Source organism: Fomitopsis serialis (genome assembly GCF_022376445.1).
Source record: "Fomitopsis serialis strain Sig1Antser10 chromosome Unknown B0H18scaffold_287, whole genome shotgun sequence".
In the NCBI taxonomy this organism is placed as follows: Eukaryota; Fungi; Basidiomycota; class Agaricomycetes; order Polyporales; family Fomitopsidaceae; genus Fomitopsis; species Fomitopsis serialis.
In genome coordinates this window covers 1-14,765 of record NW_025955247.1, presented here as the reverse complement: position 1 = coordinate 14,765, position 14,765 = coordinate 1, and the positions used below count along the sequence as shown (strand labels likewise).

Sequence of the window (14,765 nt, the reverse complement as noted above, 5' to 3'; positions counted from 1 at the left end):
TGTGTACAGAAGATAAGTTGGCACTAATAATCGGCGCCAAGCACGGGCTGCACAATCGCTTCATGATACTGTGTCTGCCTCACCGGGATGGCGAAGGTGAACTCTGGGTGGTTGCGCCTCTTGAGGGTGATGTACGATCCCTCCGGAACACTCCATTTCTCCGTTCCTAAGGGGATTTGCCTGCCTCGCTTGCCGAACGCATTCTCCCATGAACTGAGTCGACCTCCCATCGTGAACACGCTCGGGGCATTAGCCACACTTGGCCAGAGCGAGAAGCCTGGGGGAAGGTTGACGGGGGTGCGTCGACGTGTGTCGAAGAAATCGAGACAAAACGCCCTGTACCCACTCATGCCTCCGTCCCAAATACGGATGACGAGGTCGGAGTTCGGGATCGACACAATGTATACGTTCCTGTCGTCAGGCTGTGGCTTCGCCTGCCCCACGATAATTGTTGTGAGTACATCTCAACACGTCAGACAACGAGAGTAACGATGAACTCACCCCTATAACATTTACACCCGGTCCTTAAATGATATCCTCAACGGCAGCGTTGAATCCTTCGATGTATTCGTGCATGTTGTCGTCGGTGGCCTTGTCGCCCCCCAAGCCCCTCAAGAATTCTTTGAATTCTTCATCGGCTTTAGGCTTGTACCCTGGCACGAGTTCCATCAGATACTCGTCTCCCCTGTTGAGACAACGAGGGCGCTGTTGCGATGCGGAGCCCTGTCCTTGTTCGCGTTGGGCTTCGATCCTCGACGGGCGGGCGGAAGTCCGAGAGGCAGGCATGATGGACTGGTGTTGTTGTTCTTTTAGGGTGGGAGATACACTAGAGCGATCCCGACACTCGTGAACAACAATTGACTCGATGAACGCGGATGGCGGAAGACGTTATGATTGTTGTGGCTCGAATGGCCGCGGTTTGCTATGATCGTTGTATGTATCTATTTATCATGAATCTCGATCATCACCTGAGGAGGAGGAGGAGGAGGAGGAGGAGGGGGGAGGGGGAAGCGCACAGAGTATGTAGCTGGAAGTTATGATAGATCTCTTCACTTTCACTGACATGCTAGTACTTATTCGTTACAAGCTTCTGACTCAAACTATATATGGCAATATCTGTAGGATGTCGATGAACCTGCGTTGTGGCAACTTGCCCACCGATGTGGCAAGTAACAGTGAAACGATGTGTAACACACCAATAACATACTGTTGTTACCGCCAGTACACCAAGTAAGAAACGTTTGAACACGGTCAGCGTGGTTGCTTACCACTGCTTACTTACCCTTTTGTTACTCATCACTAGCTTGGTAAGCCTGAAACCGGGATTGGGTAATTCGAAAGTCGCCGAAGCTTGGCCGGACAGACTCGCGTTCCTTGCCGCCACCCTCATCCTGTCTGCGCACACTTTCTACGCTACCTGCTCTTCGTGACACGCAAATATGTTCAGGACAATCGCTGCAAAGGTACCACTCCGCCGCTGTCTACACACAGCGCCACGTTCAACGGCAGCCTCACGTCCTAGCCGCGCCGGTGCCGTTGTCGCAGGGTCGGCGGTGGTCGCGACATATCTTGCTTGGAGAACATTGCAAGGGGATAAGATTGCGCTGGACTCAGTGGCTACTTGTACGCACGCCTTTTGTTGTAGAAATGTCAGATTCTAATTGAATGTCTCCAGCTTCGAAACATGCCTCCGCAGGAGCTAAGGTTGCAGATGCACCCGACGCCGTGGCAGGCGCACGTCAGGCAGACCCAGAGGAAGCCTCGCTAGAAGAGTCTCTGACTGACCCAACGGACATGCGCGAGCACGCCGAAGAAGAGTCCGAGAGCGGCGGCGGCGCGTACAACCCCGTTACTGGAGAAATCAACTGGGACTGTCCTTGTCTCGGTGGAATGGCACACGGCCCTTGCGGTTTGCAGTTCCGCGAGGCTTTCTCGTGCTTCGTCTTCTCCGAGAAGGAGCCCAAGGGTATCGACTGTGTGGAAAAATTCAAGGCTATGCAGGACTGCTTCAGGGAGCATCCGGAGCACTACGGTGAAGGTGCGTATGACCACTCTGACACGTTCATTTCGATATTGAGCTTGAGAATGTAGACATCATGAATGACGATGACGAGGAGGAGGATGTCGCACCTCCTGCTGGCGACTCCCCCGTCGGTGGCCACACCTCCGAGGCGACCGCTCAGACACTGTCCGAGTCTCAGGCGGAGCAGCCCGCGTCGAAGCCGTCAGCGTCTGCTGCATAGTTTTAACCCTCAAAAGTACTAGACACGCTCACGCTATGTTTATTGTAATCTGTGGCATCCCCGCTCTGCTCGCATCATCTCGTCATGCCTGGTTCGACGTGCCATCTAGAGCGTCAGACTGCTGAAGCTTTCCGTACATGTGCGTTCGAGCAATGTGCTGTCGGCGACTGCACGCTACTATACATCACCACCAAAGCATATTTTGTCGGCGAATCGAGGGTTGCGTAACAAGTAAGGCGTGTTGTAGCAAGTCACGCAGTTCTTCGTTCGAGCTCGAGGATACTCTAGTCGATGCTCGATTGCGCTGGTCTCGGTGCAAGGGACCACGTCCATACACTTCACGGACGAGCTCTGCAACTATATTGTACATTGAACTTTGACAAGCAATACTGTTAGTTGACAACGTAGGGCCAGAAATTCCTGAGCAATATCGTACAACACGCGTATGACTGCAGCGATTACTGTACATGTTCGTCAAATCAAACTACTTACAAATGTAGCGATCTGGCCGCTAGGGACGACATGATCATCTCCAGAAGCTGAGGCAGCTCGTCTGGACGGGGGAGCCCGTCCCCTTCGTTCGCTCGAGCTGTGGCTAGACTAGCCAGCGGGCCCAGTCCTTTTGACCGCCGCCTCGCATCCACGGTTGCATAGAACTTCTCCAGGGCCCTGTCGTCATCCTTCTCAACCGCCGCGGCCACCGGCTCTCCCCGGATATACCCGTAGCCAGTTGTGGATATCTCGTAGGTGAGAGCCATCTCCGTGCGCGGCGAATCCTCGAGGTAGAGACCCCACACTGGCAGGTCCTTGCACATAACGCGCACGTAGGTGAGCTCCGTGAGCCCCTCGTCGAAGCGAGCGAACACCTGAGACCACTTGCGCCGCGGCGTTTTGTTCTGGAAGTCGTCGCCTGTGTGCATGGGGCAAGAGTCGAGCACGAGCGAGGTTAGGGTGTTTTGGTGTTTGATAATGAAGTCCTCGAGGTGGGAGCTCGTGTCGAAGCAGAACCCGCCGAGCTTCAAGCGGCGCAGCGCGGGGAAGTGGAGGACAGAGAAGTCGATTCCCGGCCACACGGAGCCGACCGGCTGATCGCTCGTCATGGACAGGGAGGTGAGGCTTTGCGCGGGGGCAAGGACATAATCCGGGAGGTACTCCTGCCAGAACACTTCCCAGTAGTCTTGGTTGTCCAGGCTGCGTGCGCGATGTACCGAGAGAGTCAGGTCTTCTAGCGGCTCCATCAGCCGTTTGAAATTTTCCTCCATCATGGAAGGCTCAGGGCATGGTAGGAGATTGTGCAGCGACAGCGTCTTTAGATGCCGCGGCGGGGTCTCCCCAATTGTGCTCAGCGCGTCGAGAATGTTGAAATGATGCATGACGTACTTCGAGACGCCATTGCTGACGTCGTCGGGCGACACTGGGATGTGCAATGGGTCATTGTACGGGCCTGCGAAGAGGCAGACGTGGAAGCTCTCGAGCAAGGGAAAAAGTGACCCGAGCTCTGAGATGATTTGATATATTGTCTTCGCAACCTGGTCCTGTTGACCAACTGTTACATCGGATGGACAAAAGACATCAATGGGCCAGTACAACCATAGGCACGATGCATGTTTACCTTGAATAAGTCCTGCGTTCGCAGAGGCAACTGGCGATCGGTCTATGAGTCTGTACTCCAGCGTCTTCGCCCATTTCGCCAACCGGTTGCGCAAGAGCAAGAGCATGTTCGCCACGCTCTTTCTCGTATTCTTGAGCACTAGAGACTCGAAGGCAAGAGACGTCGCAAGAGACTTCCACTCTTTGTTGATTGTGCGTAGCGTACGGCGGTCCCCATGCTCTGAGGCTTCAACGAAACCAATGAGTACCTCAGCAGGACATCGGTCGATCGGTGCAGGCATCGCTGCTAGATGCTGTTCTCTTTGATGATGCGTCGGCGTCTCAGAACTTGCGACTGGTAGTGCACGCAGTGAGATGCACAGTGAACGGCGGGTGAGTGCCAGTGCGGGGCAAGTGCGGCGGTAGACACTACGGCGATCTCGATCGCCTCGTGGCTACTGGACTGCCCCGGGCCGTAATTTATTTAGCATCCAACCGTCTACATCTGTGGCTGAACTTGAACGCGTCGTTGTATATTCTTACTTACGGATTGAATGGTGCAAACACATGGACGTATACTCTGACGCGAGTGTTCGGTCCACCTTGGGCACACGACTCACTGGTGGACAGCCTGAAGGGTGTTCATTTCGTGGGTAAACCACAGTGCAAGGCAGAAAGCTATCGGATTCTCTCGATTTTGGTGGTTTGGTTTGATGAGGCCTGAGGCTTGGAACACACCATCTAATCCCAGACTGAGATCGTGAATTACCAATACCCACCATGTTTGTGTCGAACCTACAATTGATATTCAGAACTTCAGAATGTACCCGGACACCAAGGTGCCCATTCGAGGTGATGCAAACCCGTCCTGTCAATACATAAGACGAGACGGCGAATATACAGGCGCACCACCGCTGAGTTCAGGATAGCTTTGTCACCGCACGTTGCTGAGCACACTGGGTATATCAAGAGGCGGCAGGAATTAAATTTCCGTACACAAGGCCGGTTTTTTCCGAAACTTCAATATCTGGACCCCCCCACCCTACCACCCCCCTGTATATTATTATTTTTCGGCGGTCCTGTCTCCAGACCACCCCCCACCCTCGTTCAATCAGTGAAAAAAGTGCCTTTATATTGCTGAAAAATCTACAAGCCACGTAGAGTATGTGAACACTGCTCTATGACATCCGCACATTCTTCGACGCCGTGTGAGTGGCTTAGTGAGAGCGCAGGCGGAGACGTGGACACGCAGATATGCAGGTATACATACGACCGAGTTGGCAGACAATGAAGCAGAGTGGTGATCAGGCAGGCGGGTAGTCGGCAGGCGGGTGGCATTGTAGGTGCCAGACGGGCGAGCATGCAGGCGAACGAGCCGGGAGATTCATTTGCTAGATGGGCGAGTGTGCGGGCAGAAAAGCGGGCGTGCGCGCGAGTAAGCGAGTGCACAAACACACGGTCAACTATTCGTACGGGTGTGTGCCTCCAAGCTGTTCAGCACAAGGATACGTAAGCAAGGGTATGGGCGAGCGGGCGAACGTGCAGGAGAGCATGTGGATTGGCGGGCAGGCATTTGAGCGGGCGAGTGGACGCGCACGAGGGCAGACAGACGAAATTTCGGGTTGACGGTCACTAGCTACCAGTTGTGCCAGATGGCAGACACATACCGAGGCAAATGAGAATCCGGAAGAGGGCATGCCGAGTAGGTGCAGACGAAAAAGTATGGGTGAGAAGGACCAGAGGCTCGGGGGATAGATAGAGGACAAACCGAATAGCGAGCTCAAATGCGCCGTTCCGGTTACGCTGCTACACACCAAACTCGCTTGATGAACTATCCAGACTGTAAAGTGCACTAGGTCGCAGACGGACGGCGAGGGACATACCTTTGAATCGCTACCTGCCGCGCACACAACACTTACTGAAAATACGTGCGTCGCCTTCTTGAGCATGCCGCGCCCGATAAACGAGCCCGAAAACCTCACACATCCTTGTTTGCGTGCTCGTGTTTGGAGTTGTCGCACAACGGTACGTCGAGAACACTGTTACAGTGTTAGCACGCACAAGGGCCCGGGGTGAACGTTCGAGTCTTTAGCTGAAAACGTCTTCCCGTGAAAGGAAACAGTAGATAGCGGTAAAAGTCGCCATCGTCCAGTCGAGGAGGAGCAGTGGAAAAGACGGCGACCTAGTAGTAGTACGCGACGAGAGCGCACTGTTGCTTCCGCCGCAGACGCACCCGCCACAAGCTCAGCCACACACTTGAGGTTACAGTTCCGCCTGCGATCCACTACGCACATTTAGACTGCGATTGAAAATACCGACCTCGAAAAGTAGACTAGCCAATGGGCCACGTGCAAAAAGGGTTGTCTGCGTGTGACAGGAAGCTAATTTACAACTAATCCGACACTATCGACGGTCTACTTCGACCGAGTTGGGGAGGGTATGACGGTTTTTTCGAACTTCTGGTATAAAATTTCGGAATCGCCCATCCAAGGGTCGACCACCCTCCCCACCCCCGGGGCCTTGTGTACCCGATCTGCCGATCCGCCGCCTCTTGGGGTATATGGGTGTTTTATGTCCAGCTATTCAAGCAGCAATGTCTCGTTCATGAGAAAGTAACATGCATACACCTACTTGTGAGACGAGACTTTGCCGTGCACACGACCCATGCACGGCCGGCTTCTACATACGCCCCGTGGGGCGTACAGAAGGTTCGCATCTCAGCGTTCTATGGGTCCGGTGACCAAGATGCCGTACATTGTGCAGGCGCCATGCAACATCTCTAGAAGACTGCCCTTGAAGCGCGCGCGTAGAGGGCGCATGAGGAGAAATATTATGGACAGCCATAAACGGCCCGGTACTTCAGATGCCTTCATGCATATGCATAGAATGGGTCAAGAAGATAGGCAGCTGCAGGACTGCTGGAAATGACCAGCAGGACGTTGCCTGTCCGGATCAGCACATACGCATGCACCATTCATTCAAGGCATCTGACTCCCGGGGCCGTGGCCAGTTTTGAGCCGAACATTACCAGACCTCCGTGCGCAGGAGTGTGAGCACGGACCTTTATCACGAGGAATCCGTTCATTTCCGTCTAGGAACAGGATATGAGCGAATAAAGTGAATGCATACGCACCTCATTCAGCTTCTTCTCCACCGTATCTTCACGAGCTAGATGAACGCCGACGCGAGCTCTTTCTACCGGGAGCAAACACCTCGTCTATTGACATCTAGCAAACGCGAACTGAGTCATGACCCAGAGCATGAGAAGTATAGAAGGCCTCGGGTTTCCGCTCGGCGCTCAAGCTGCACTGGCGTAATTTGCAAGTACATGGAAATAGCCCAGTGCTATGGCCACCGACTAGACTGAGACGGAGTCGCAGCGACAAGGATCGAAGGCAACCGCTACCAAGAGACAAGCGTAGCGATGGGATGCTTGTCGTCTCCAGGTCTTCAGCCTTCCAGCCCGCCTTGTCCGTGGGCATGGTATATCGGCTGCGGTTTTGTTGTATTTCCCGCCGATTTTCTTGGCGAAATTCAAGGCCACTGTTGAGCTGCAAAGATACAGTGCGTTCATCCAGAGGTCATGAGTGCGAAGTAAGAGGGAGAGAGAATGAGAATGAAAAAGGGACGGAGGACACGCGCTGACACGAGGCAGTGGGAACGCCGAACAAGGTTGACGTTGAAGTCTAAATTGGCGATATGCCATTTGTGGCTACTGTCTACAGTGACCGCGCCGAGCTAGAAAGCCTCTTCTCCTCTTTCTTCTTCCCCGCTTGGTCGCCTTTATGTCTTTGTGCGCGGTCAGTATTCTTTTGTTCTGTTCAGCCTCTCCTGCGTCTCAGAGCACCCCATCACTTATGTTTGACCCGCAGATCCTGCCACCCACAAACTTTCTTGATTCACTGTTCACGAGCAATTTGCTGAGCCACGCCAGTCATTCTTACAAGTCCCGAGGGCTACTGCTGCCTCTTCCGTCCCTAGACCCGGCAGGATCATGGAGTCGTCGACCGTCGCCGAGCAGCGCGCAACCGCTGTCGCGAAGCTCAAACGTGCGGCGTCACTACCTCGCATGAAAGACGGGCGCCGCCCACCGATGCACGTCGAGGCAGTTAGTGAGGGAGAGAGGATGGAAGATGATGGGCGGGCTGATGAGGAGATTGCGGACGAGTCGGATGTAAGGCGGGAGTCGCAGGAGGAAGGGTCGGACCAGGGACCTGGGACGGAAGCACCGGCGGAGGAGGCGAAGGTCGAGGACACACCGCCACCGCAGCCACCAGAGACCCCAGTGCAGTCGGAGAGCACACCGACTCGCACGAAGCGGAGGTCGCGGTCACGGACGCGTTCGAGGGGCTCCAGGGACATGAAGAACAAGACCTCGAAACATTCGCCACACATCAGCTCTGCCAGCCATACAAACGAGTCTTCCGCGGACGAGTTCTATCCCTCTGCACCAGGAGAGGATGCGCCTCCATCGCCCGTCCTTGTCTCGCCTATACCGTCTCAGGCGTTCATGTTGCCAGCTTCGCGGTTGCTCGCTTCGCCGCTTTTCATGCCAGGGACACAACCTCCAACACCGCTGCCCACGCTCAACGACTTGCAGACCGTCGCTCGGATGGGTTTGTACAGATCAAACAGTGCGGGCGCAGCTAGAGCCATGGCGATGTCCAAGTTGACTGGCGAACCTGTGGACCTTGCGTTCATCTCGCCTTCTGCGACACCCCCACCCGGCGGCGCACGGCTTCAGCGTAACAACACAGTCTCTGGAGGTGAGAGGTTAGCCGCGCGAAGACTCATGCTGAACAGGCTGGGCAACCGAATCAATGCAACGGACGGAGATCAGACGAGTGGTGGCGAAGAGGCACCCGCACCGGTCCTACCACCGAAGCGCAGGAGGCGGCGATCCAAACGCGCTTCCTCGCGTGCTTCGACGGTGGTGGACGATCGAGAAGAGCGCGAGCCTCCTTCCACTACGCCTAACACCCCGCTCGTACCACAGTCGCCGCTACTCGCGTTGAACTTCAATGTCCCGGAGCCTCCGCGTCCGCCGACGGCGAATGGAGATGCTGGCCGCGCCTCTCCGCTAAAGAAGCTGAACGGTAGCCTCACTTACGACTGGGAGAAACCCACCGGTCATCGGGGCGTGGTTGTCGAGGACGAGGACGATGCACCCGAGCAATTACCGCTCCCCAAGCCGCCTGTGACACCTGCGCGCGGATTCGCGCAGTCTTCCGGAGTTCGCTTGCCACATTCGTCCGATGCGCCATCAAGCACTTCGACGGACTCAGCACCCGCAGGCGCCATCGGAGTGCCAGTATTCCTGTCCAGAAATGCTGGACTTGGGCGTGAGGTATTCCCAGCGAGCCCATTCGCTACTCCTTTCAAGGAGAAGCCGTTCCCGGATGATGACGAGCAGGTGCCTTATCAGGAAACAAGGAGTAGGTCGAGACTTGCTTTCGAGCGCGAAAGTGAGATCAGTTGGGTAGCTGAGCCATGTAAGTGACGGATGCCTGCGGCTATCTATGCCGGTGCTAAGCGTCCCTATCCTTAGTGCCTGTTGAGCGTCCACCTGTGGAGGAGGACGAAGACGATGAGGACATGGACGATGAAGACGAAGAGGAGGACGTGCAGGATCCCGATCCCGAAGTTGAGGAAGGCGAGGAGGCCAGTGTTGACATCGAACAGCCTGCGCAACTCTCGTTTGATCGGCCTCAGCTCACAGCACGAACTGACCTAGTTGTTGACCTCGAGACGTCTCCCGAACCCACATCCTCGCACATTGTACCTTCCCCCATCTCCCCAATAGCCCCCCTCTCATCCCCGACACCTGACCTTCAATTGAACACGCAAATCTCCCCTGTTACTTATCCTCGGGCGCTTGCTGTGGGGACGCCCAGCCAACTTGACCGCGTTCCTAGCGCCGAGCTCTCCGACTGGGAGGACCGGGCGAGGCTGACTGACTCTACGATCAAACGCCCTGCGGATCCCACCAGTGCCTGGGAGCGCGTGAAGAACACTTTTGGTATCAGCCGAAGTGCCTCTGCCAGCGGCCGACGCTCCCGCACCAACAGCATCAACGCTCGGGACCGTCGCAACAACACGGATTCCAGTGTTAGTCGTGATAGTCGCGTCAGTCTTTCGAAGGAGAAGGGTGAACACGCTCACCCTGATACACAGCCGCCGTCCGCTTCCACGTCCATGCTCTCTCTCCCCGCCGGTGCTCAGATGGGCCTGCATTCTCCAGTACCACCTGCGACCCCTGTGGAGAGGTTGATGTACGAGACAAACTCCAAGTTACACCCCTTCCCTGGCCTGAAGCCTTCGTTCCCTAACATGAAGGCCGACGGGAAGGGAGGGAAGCCGATGACGCCGTCCGCCTCAAGTCCGGATGTTGCTTCGCCCAATGGCCTGGGAGAGGCACCCAGCTCGAGTTCATCGAACACCGCGACATGGCAGTTTGAGAACGGCAGGGAACGCAAGCTCTCCCATCAAGCGTCCGACAGTCGTCTCCTGCCAAAGTTCAACGGCGCCACCTCGCCGCCTCCTGTGTCGGCTGTTAACTCGAACACTTCGCAAGGTGATTACTTCAGTGTGCATCTTGTTCCTGCTCCTGTAAACGCAAGCACTACAGGTTCGATGAAGCTGCCGATGAATCGGGAAGGCGTGAAGAAGTGGCTAAGCGCGAAGAAACTTTTCTCCTCCCAGACGTCCCCTGTCACGTCAACTAGCGGTTCCAGCTCGCCTCCGTCGGAAACTCGACCACGGATGGGACAGAAGAAGGGGTCATTCTCCGACTTGTTGCCCAACAGAAAGGAGATAGACAACGATTGGGAAGAACCTAGCCGGGGCAAGTCACCGACGCCGTTGAGTCCTCCAAGTACCTCCACCTTGGGCAAGCCGCGAGATGGGAGACTGCCCCCACGAGGGCCAACTCCTGTGTTCCCCAGCCATGATTCTAGCCCGGAGACAGTCTTGTCCCCACGGCCAGACGTGGATTACGGCAGATCAAATGGCGTGGCATCGCCGTCCGACTTCTCCGCCTCGTACCCATCCCCGCCTGATCCACCATCCTCGACAACTCCAGACCCACAATCCTCCCTTGACGACTTCCCCATCCGCTCGACTTCCGAGTCATACTCTGACTCATCGTTGTCTCATCGCTCTACAGACCAGCTGCGCACGGAGCCTTCACAAAGCGCATTCATCCTCGAGCGTCTCGAGGAAGTGCTTGGACGAGGCACGAAGGCTTCCATGTACCCCGACGACCCTCCAAGAAAACTCGTCATGTCTTCACCTCTCCTCCAGGTGGCAAACGCCAACACTGTCAAAGACAGATTCCTGTTCCTCTTCAACGACATCTTGGTCATCGCGAAGCCTATCGTGCAGGATCATGATGCGTTGTTGGACACGACCAAACCCAGTCCGCTGGACAGGAAATTCATCGTGAAGAGTGTCTGCCAGCTGCGCGATCTCCGTTTGTGCAGTGACCGAGACGAACCGCGCTCGAAGCTGTCCAGCAACACCAATCAGATGCGCCATCCGGTGATAGGGAACTTTGTGATGCAGTTCTCAAAGGATCCTGACCATGCCATCTCTGCGTTGTTTGCCAAAACGAACTGCAGAGACGATCCGACCGCTCTTGGACAGTTACTCTTCCGTACTGTGGATCTGGATAGAGTGAGACTGGGGGAGTATCTGTCTCGTCGGACATCTAAGGTCGTCCTTAAGGCCTTTGTCGATACATTTGGCTGGACGGCTCTGAGGATCGACAAGGCTCTCAGAGTCTTCCTCCAGGCAGTCAACGTCCCGAACAAGCCAGGTTCGCTGGAGTACCTTCTAGACTCTTTCGCTAGTCGGTGGTACGAAGCCAATGCAGGAGTCGTCGCGTATGATAAGGACCTCGCCATCCGGCTTGTGCGTGCTATCGTGCAGCTCAACGAGGTCATGCACGGGGCTATCGCGCAGGAGTCTGGAATCACAGGTTACCCGAGGCGCAACGTCACGTCGCACGACTTCGTCGAGGCCTTCAGAAAGTTCGACCGCAGGGGCCTGGTCAGTGACGACCTCCTGAACAAGGTCTATACCTCGGTTCGGAAGGAGAGACTGACGCAGGCACGCAGCCTATCTGCGTCTACGTCCCATCCTGATGTCCCTGTCACCCTCAAGCGCCACCTTCCTTCTCGCCTCACCTACCGCATGCAATCAGAGCCCGTCATCCTGCGCATACCGCAGCCCGACCCACAACTCACGATTCAATTATTCGGTCAGGATCTGGTCTTTGATCCGCCTGTGCTCAATTTCTCCAAGTCCTCGGAGGCGTCCTTCCGCGTCACTGGTACGTCGCTGGGCACGAAGTCGATCATCATGTGGCGCTCTGGACCGAACGGGATCCTGTACTCTGGCCTGCCACTCAGTAACACGGTGGTCGTCGAGCGGGCTTTCATGCGTAACACCTTTCAACTGGCATTCGTCGACCACCGCGGCGCAAAGCGGAAGTACATGTTCAGCCTTGACGATCCTCTCATGCGTCACCAGTGGGCAGTCTCGATCAGACGTCAAATCGACATCGTGGCGTCCACGGTGTCACCTGCGGAGGCGTCAGGGTCGTCATCGAAGACGTACAAAGCCAACGAGAGACTCGCCTTCAGGGTCCTCCAGGAGACATTGATCAGCAACTCTGACGAAGAGGACGCAGTTCCACTGTCTCCAGTTGACCAGGCGCTAGCGCGGCTAAACGGTGGACCTTCGCAGAGGCATGCCCCTAACGGCAGCATGTCAAGCGGACGTGGTGCCCTGAACGGCCAACATAGTAATGGATGGCCTGGGGCAGAGCGCAGAAGCAACGGCGCAAGCCTTCACGTCCGCTCGAAATCCCGAAGCAAGGTATACCATCGTCATGGCCCTGGCAAGTTCGAGTTGGAGCTGAACGATAGCTCTGATGCTCGCACGGACGACGAGCAAGTCCAGCCTGACGGCTCAGCACATTCACAGCGACAGCGTCTATGGAGCGGGCGAGATCTCGATATCGTCTGTCGGCAGAACAGCCTGATCACTCCGATGTTGGCATACTTGCAAGCCGGCCGGAGAGATACTGACATGTCGGCTAGTGCTCTGTCATAGCATAACGACTTCTCTCGTAAGTCTAGTTGTCCATGTACCGGAATTCCATCTGACCTGTCGTCTCGCAGACATTATTTAATCCGCTATGTCTCACTGTCTCCATTGCTATCGCGTTGTATACCCTTAGTGTCGCATCCACATGTACTGATGGACTACGCTGAGGATAGAGTAACCCTACTTTCCTTAATCATATGTCGCAGATGGAATCGTCTCCTTGTCTTATGTTTATTCGCTCTTTTGTGTCACTACGTAGTCTCATACAAGCTGCTCGATCTATGCATTATCAATCGAAATATCTGTCAAGTGTGACCTTTGCACGCTGCATGCCTTCAGCCTCACTTGATGGTGTAATAATGCGAGGTCGTGTGCTTGACTGGACACCTCTTCTTTACTCACAGGTTCCTTCGCCTCGTCAGCACCCACAGACTAAAACGACAGATTCGCTGCTCGAGCCGACAAATGCCTCACAATTGATCTTGAAGCGATGCAATTAATCCAACAGAGGGAAGATCTTGCTCGTCGTCGTTGCAGTGAAACCAAGCGTGCCAGCGAAAGGACACAAGGCGAAAGTAGTTCACGCATTGTCTATGTCGTAGTAGACAGATAACTCCCATTTCGGCGAAGGCACGAGGCTGAACCATCCTTAGAAATTGTCGTGCCATGATTCGGCGAAGTGCTTGCCCTCCACTAGTGGACTGCATCCCATGCACCAGCGCCGGGCTTGTCATTATTAATACCCGCTGAACGATCGTGCGCATTATATCGATACCACTGGCTCGGCCGCCGTGCGTTTGGATGGCCTAGAGTCGGATGGACCGAAGTCGGTGATACGCGGACATAGGCCCACAGCCAGCGTACGATGACACACTGCTACCTTGCTGCTACCTCTTGCTACCTACGTGTTCAATCCTATTCTATCATCTCATCAGAATTCAAAATGTCAGATACACGAGATGCGTGCACTCACTTTCTGCGCGCCATGGATATCGGATCGATGAGACGTAAACGTTGCCCATTTGCAGCCGTTGACTCCTGTATAATCACTGTGCTGTGGGTATTGATATCCATAAGGACTAGAGCTACTCACTTGCCTCCAACGAACTTGTACATGCTCTATGTTTTCGCTGGACCGTTGGCAGCCTGAGCCACGGCCGCGCATATGGCCTGGGACGCTCTTGCAAGTTGCAACATATTAGTGCACAGGTCAGTATGAGACTGAAATGCGCGCGGGTCAACAAGATTAAATGCGTTTTGGCCCTGAATGCCACTCTGCTTCACGCCGTAGTAGGCTCATTGCGCATATCTTCGAGGTCGCTGGAGGTCGCTGCCACCTACATAATCAAAAGTTTCGATTCGTCGTCGGCTTTCGACGTACCTGCACTGTATCGCCTCTGTTATTGTTCGGCTCGCAAGACACACGCACTCAACACGCACCGCATTCATATATAGTCGCGGTATACATATACAGTGACGCAGCGACGACCGCTTTGCATGCTGAGGTCGTGGTGTTGGACGCTGTCAGAGTGGATAGCCGCGATGTAGACGTCGACGGCGTTGAGAGTCCAGAGGTATACTATTTAGTATACAGTAGAGGCTGGTACTAGAGACTCCTTACTGAACAACTTCTAACTGCCATCAATACCACCATTTCCACTTCAGATACAAACCATGACTCGTCTCTGACGCTTGCTCGGCCTCTTTACATACCATATACGCGACGCTAGCTTATTTAGTCTGCAACGGAACTAGCGCGACGCTAGCAACCTGCTAGCGACCAGCGATCGTACTTCAAGCTTCAAGAGGCTTCAAGACTGG

The 14,765-nt window shown here is 55.0% G+C and overlaps 7 protein-coding genes across 7 annotated transcripts; 4 read left to right on the top strand and 3 right to left on the bottom strand.

Moving 5' to 3' along the window:
• Positions 1-23: 23 nt before the first annotated feature.
• B0H18DRAFT_1088856 (uncharacterized protein) lies at positions 24-786 on the bottom strand (the record flags this gene model as incomplete). Its single annotated transcript, XM_048032248.1, has 2 exons — positions 24-434; positions 544-786. The coding sequence occupies 2 exons, from the start codon at positions 784-786 to the stop codon at positions 24-26; spliced, it is 654 nt and encodes a 217-aa protein (XP_047885155.1).
• Positions 787-1,369: 583 nt separating this feature from the next.
• B0H18DRAFT_300922 (uncharacterized protein) lies at positions 1,370-2,505 on the top strand. The gene is made up of 3 exons (XM_048037452.1): positions 1,370-1,623; positions 1,676-2,038; positions 2,092-2,505. Exons 1-3 carry the CDS (start codon positions 1,440-1,442, stop codon positions 2,241-2,243), a joined length of 699 nt encoding a protein of 232 aa, XP_047885154.1. The 5' UTR covers positions 1,370-1,439; the 3' UTR covers positions 2,244-2,505.
• On the bottom strand, positions 2,487-4,248 carry B0H18DRAFT_1058557 (uncharacterized protein). Its single transcript, XM_048031083.1, has 2 exons — positions 3,856-4,248; positions 2,487-3,789 (listed from the first exon to the last, which is right to left on the bottom strand). The coding sequence occupies exons 1-2, from the start codon at positions 4,133-4,135 to the stop codon at positions 2,732-2,734; spliced, it is 1,338 nt and encodes a 445-aa protein (XP_047885153.1). The 5' UTR covers positions 4,136-4,248; the 3' UTR covers positions 2,487-2,731.
• Positions 4,249-5,187: 939 nt separating this feature from the next.
• Positions 5,188-5,743, top strand: B0H18DRAFT_1058550 (uncharacterized protein). Its single transcript, XM_048031082.1, has 4 exons — positions 5,188-5,323; positions 5,501-5,522; positions 5,602-5,664; positions 5,717-5,743. The coding sequence occupies exons 1-4, from the start codon at positions 5,229-5,231 to the stop codon at positions 5,720-5,722; spliced, it is 186 nt and encodes a 61-aa protein (XP_047885152.1). The 5' UTR covers positions 5,188-5,228; the 3' UTR covers positions 5,723-5,743.
• An 807-nt stretch (positions 5,744-6,550) lies between these two features.
• B0H18DRAFT_961694 (uncharacterized protein) lies at positions 6,551-7,315 on the bottom strand (the record flags this gene model as incomplete). The annotated part of the gene is made up of 4 exons (XM_048043077.1): positions 6,551-6,700; positions 6,895-6,924; positions 6,967-7,050; positions 7,076-7,315. The coding sequence occupies 4 exons, from the start codon at positions 7,313-7,315 to the stop codon at positions 6,551-6,553; spliced, it is 504 nt and encodes a 167-aa protein (XP_047885151.1).
• A 512-nt stretch (positions 7,316-7,827) lies between these two features.
• Positions 7,828-12,950, top strand: B0H18DRAFT_891602 (uncharacterized protein; the record flags this gene model as incomplete). The annotated part of the gene is made up of 2 exons (XM_048041328.1): positions 7,828-9,325; positions 9,382-12,950. 2 exons carry the CDS (start codon positions 7,828-7,830, stop codon positions 12,948-12,950), a joined length of 5,067 nt encoding a protein of 1,688 aa, XP_047885150.1.
• Positions 12,951-13,851: 901 nt separating this feature from the next.
• On the top strand, positions 13,852-14,557 carry B0H18DRAFT_1058535 (uncharacterized protein; the record flags this gene model as incomplete). Its single annotated transcript, XM_048031081.1, has 3 exons — positions 13,852-14,151; positions 14,234-14,330; positions 14,385-14,557. Coding segments are annotated over exons 1-3 (236 nt in total), but the record flags the coding sequence as incomplete, so codon positions are not given.
• Positions 14,558-14,765: the final 208 nt, after the last annotated feature.

Bases quoted from the DNA above. Each gene is read 5' to 3' on its own strand.
- B0H18DRAFT_1058550 (XM_048031082.1), top strand. From the start codon at position 5,229: ATGGGCGAGTGTGCGGGCAGAAAAGCGGGCGTGCGCGCGAGTAAGCGA. The intron at 5,324-5,500 runs CTGTTCAGCACA...GCAGACACATAC, and splicing joins TACGGGTGTGTGCCTCCAAG to CGAGGCAAATGAGAATCCGG. The intron at 5,523-5,601 runs GAGGGCATGCCG...TAGAGGACAAAC, and splicing joins AGGCAAATGAGAATCCGGAA to CGAATAGCGAGCTCAAATGC.
- B0H18DRAFT_1058557 (XM_048031083.1), bottom strand. From the start codon at position 4,135: ATGCCTGCACCGATCGACCGATGTCCTGCTGAGGTACTCATTGGTTTC. The intron at 3,790-3,855 runs GTAAACATGCAT...CCGATGTAACAG, and splicing joins GAACGCAGGACTTATTCAAG to TTGGTCAACAGGACCAGGTT.
- B0H18DRAFT_300922 (XM_048037452.1), top strand. From the start codon at position 1,440: ATGTTCAGGACAATCGCTGCAAAGGTACCACTCCGCCGCTGTCTACAC. The intron at 1,624-1,675 runs GTACGCACGCCT...GAATGTCTCCAG, and splicing joins GCTGGACTCAGTGGCTACTT to CTTCGAAACATGCCTCCGCA. The intron at 2,039-2,091 runs GTGCGTATGACC...TTGAGAATGTAG, and splicing joins TCCGGAGCACTACGGTGAAG to ACATCATGAATGACGATGAC.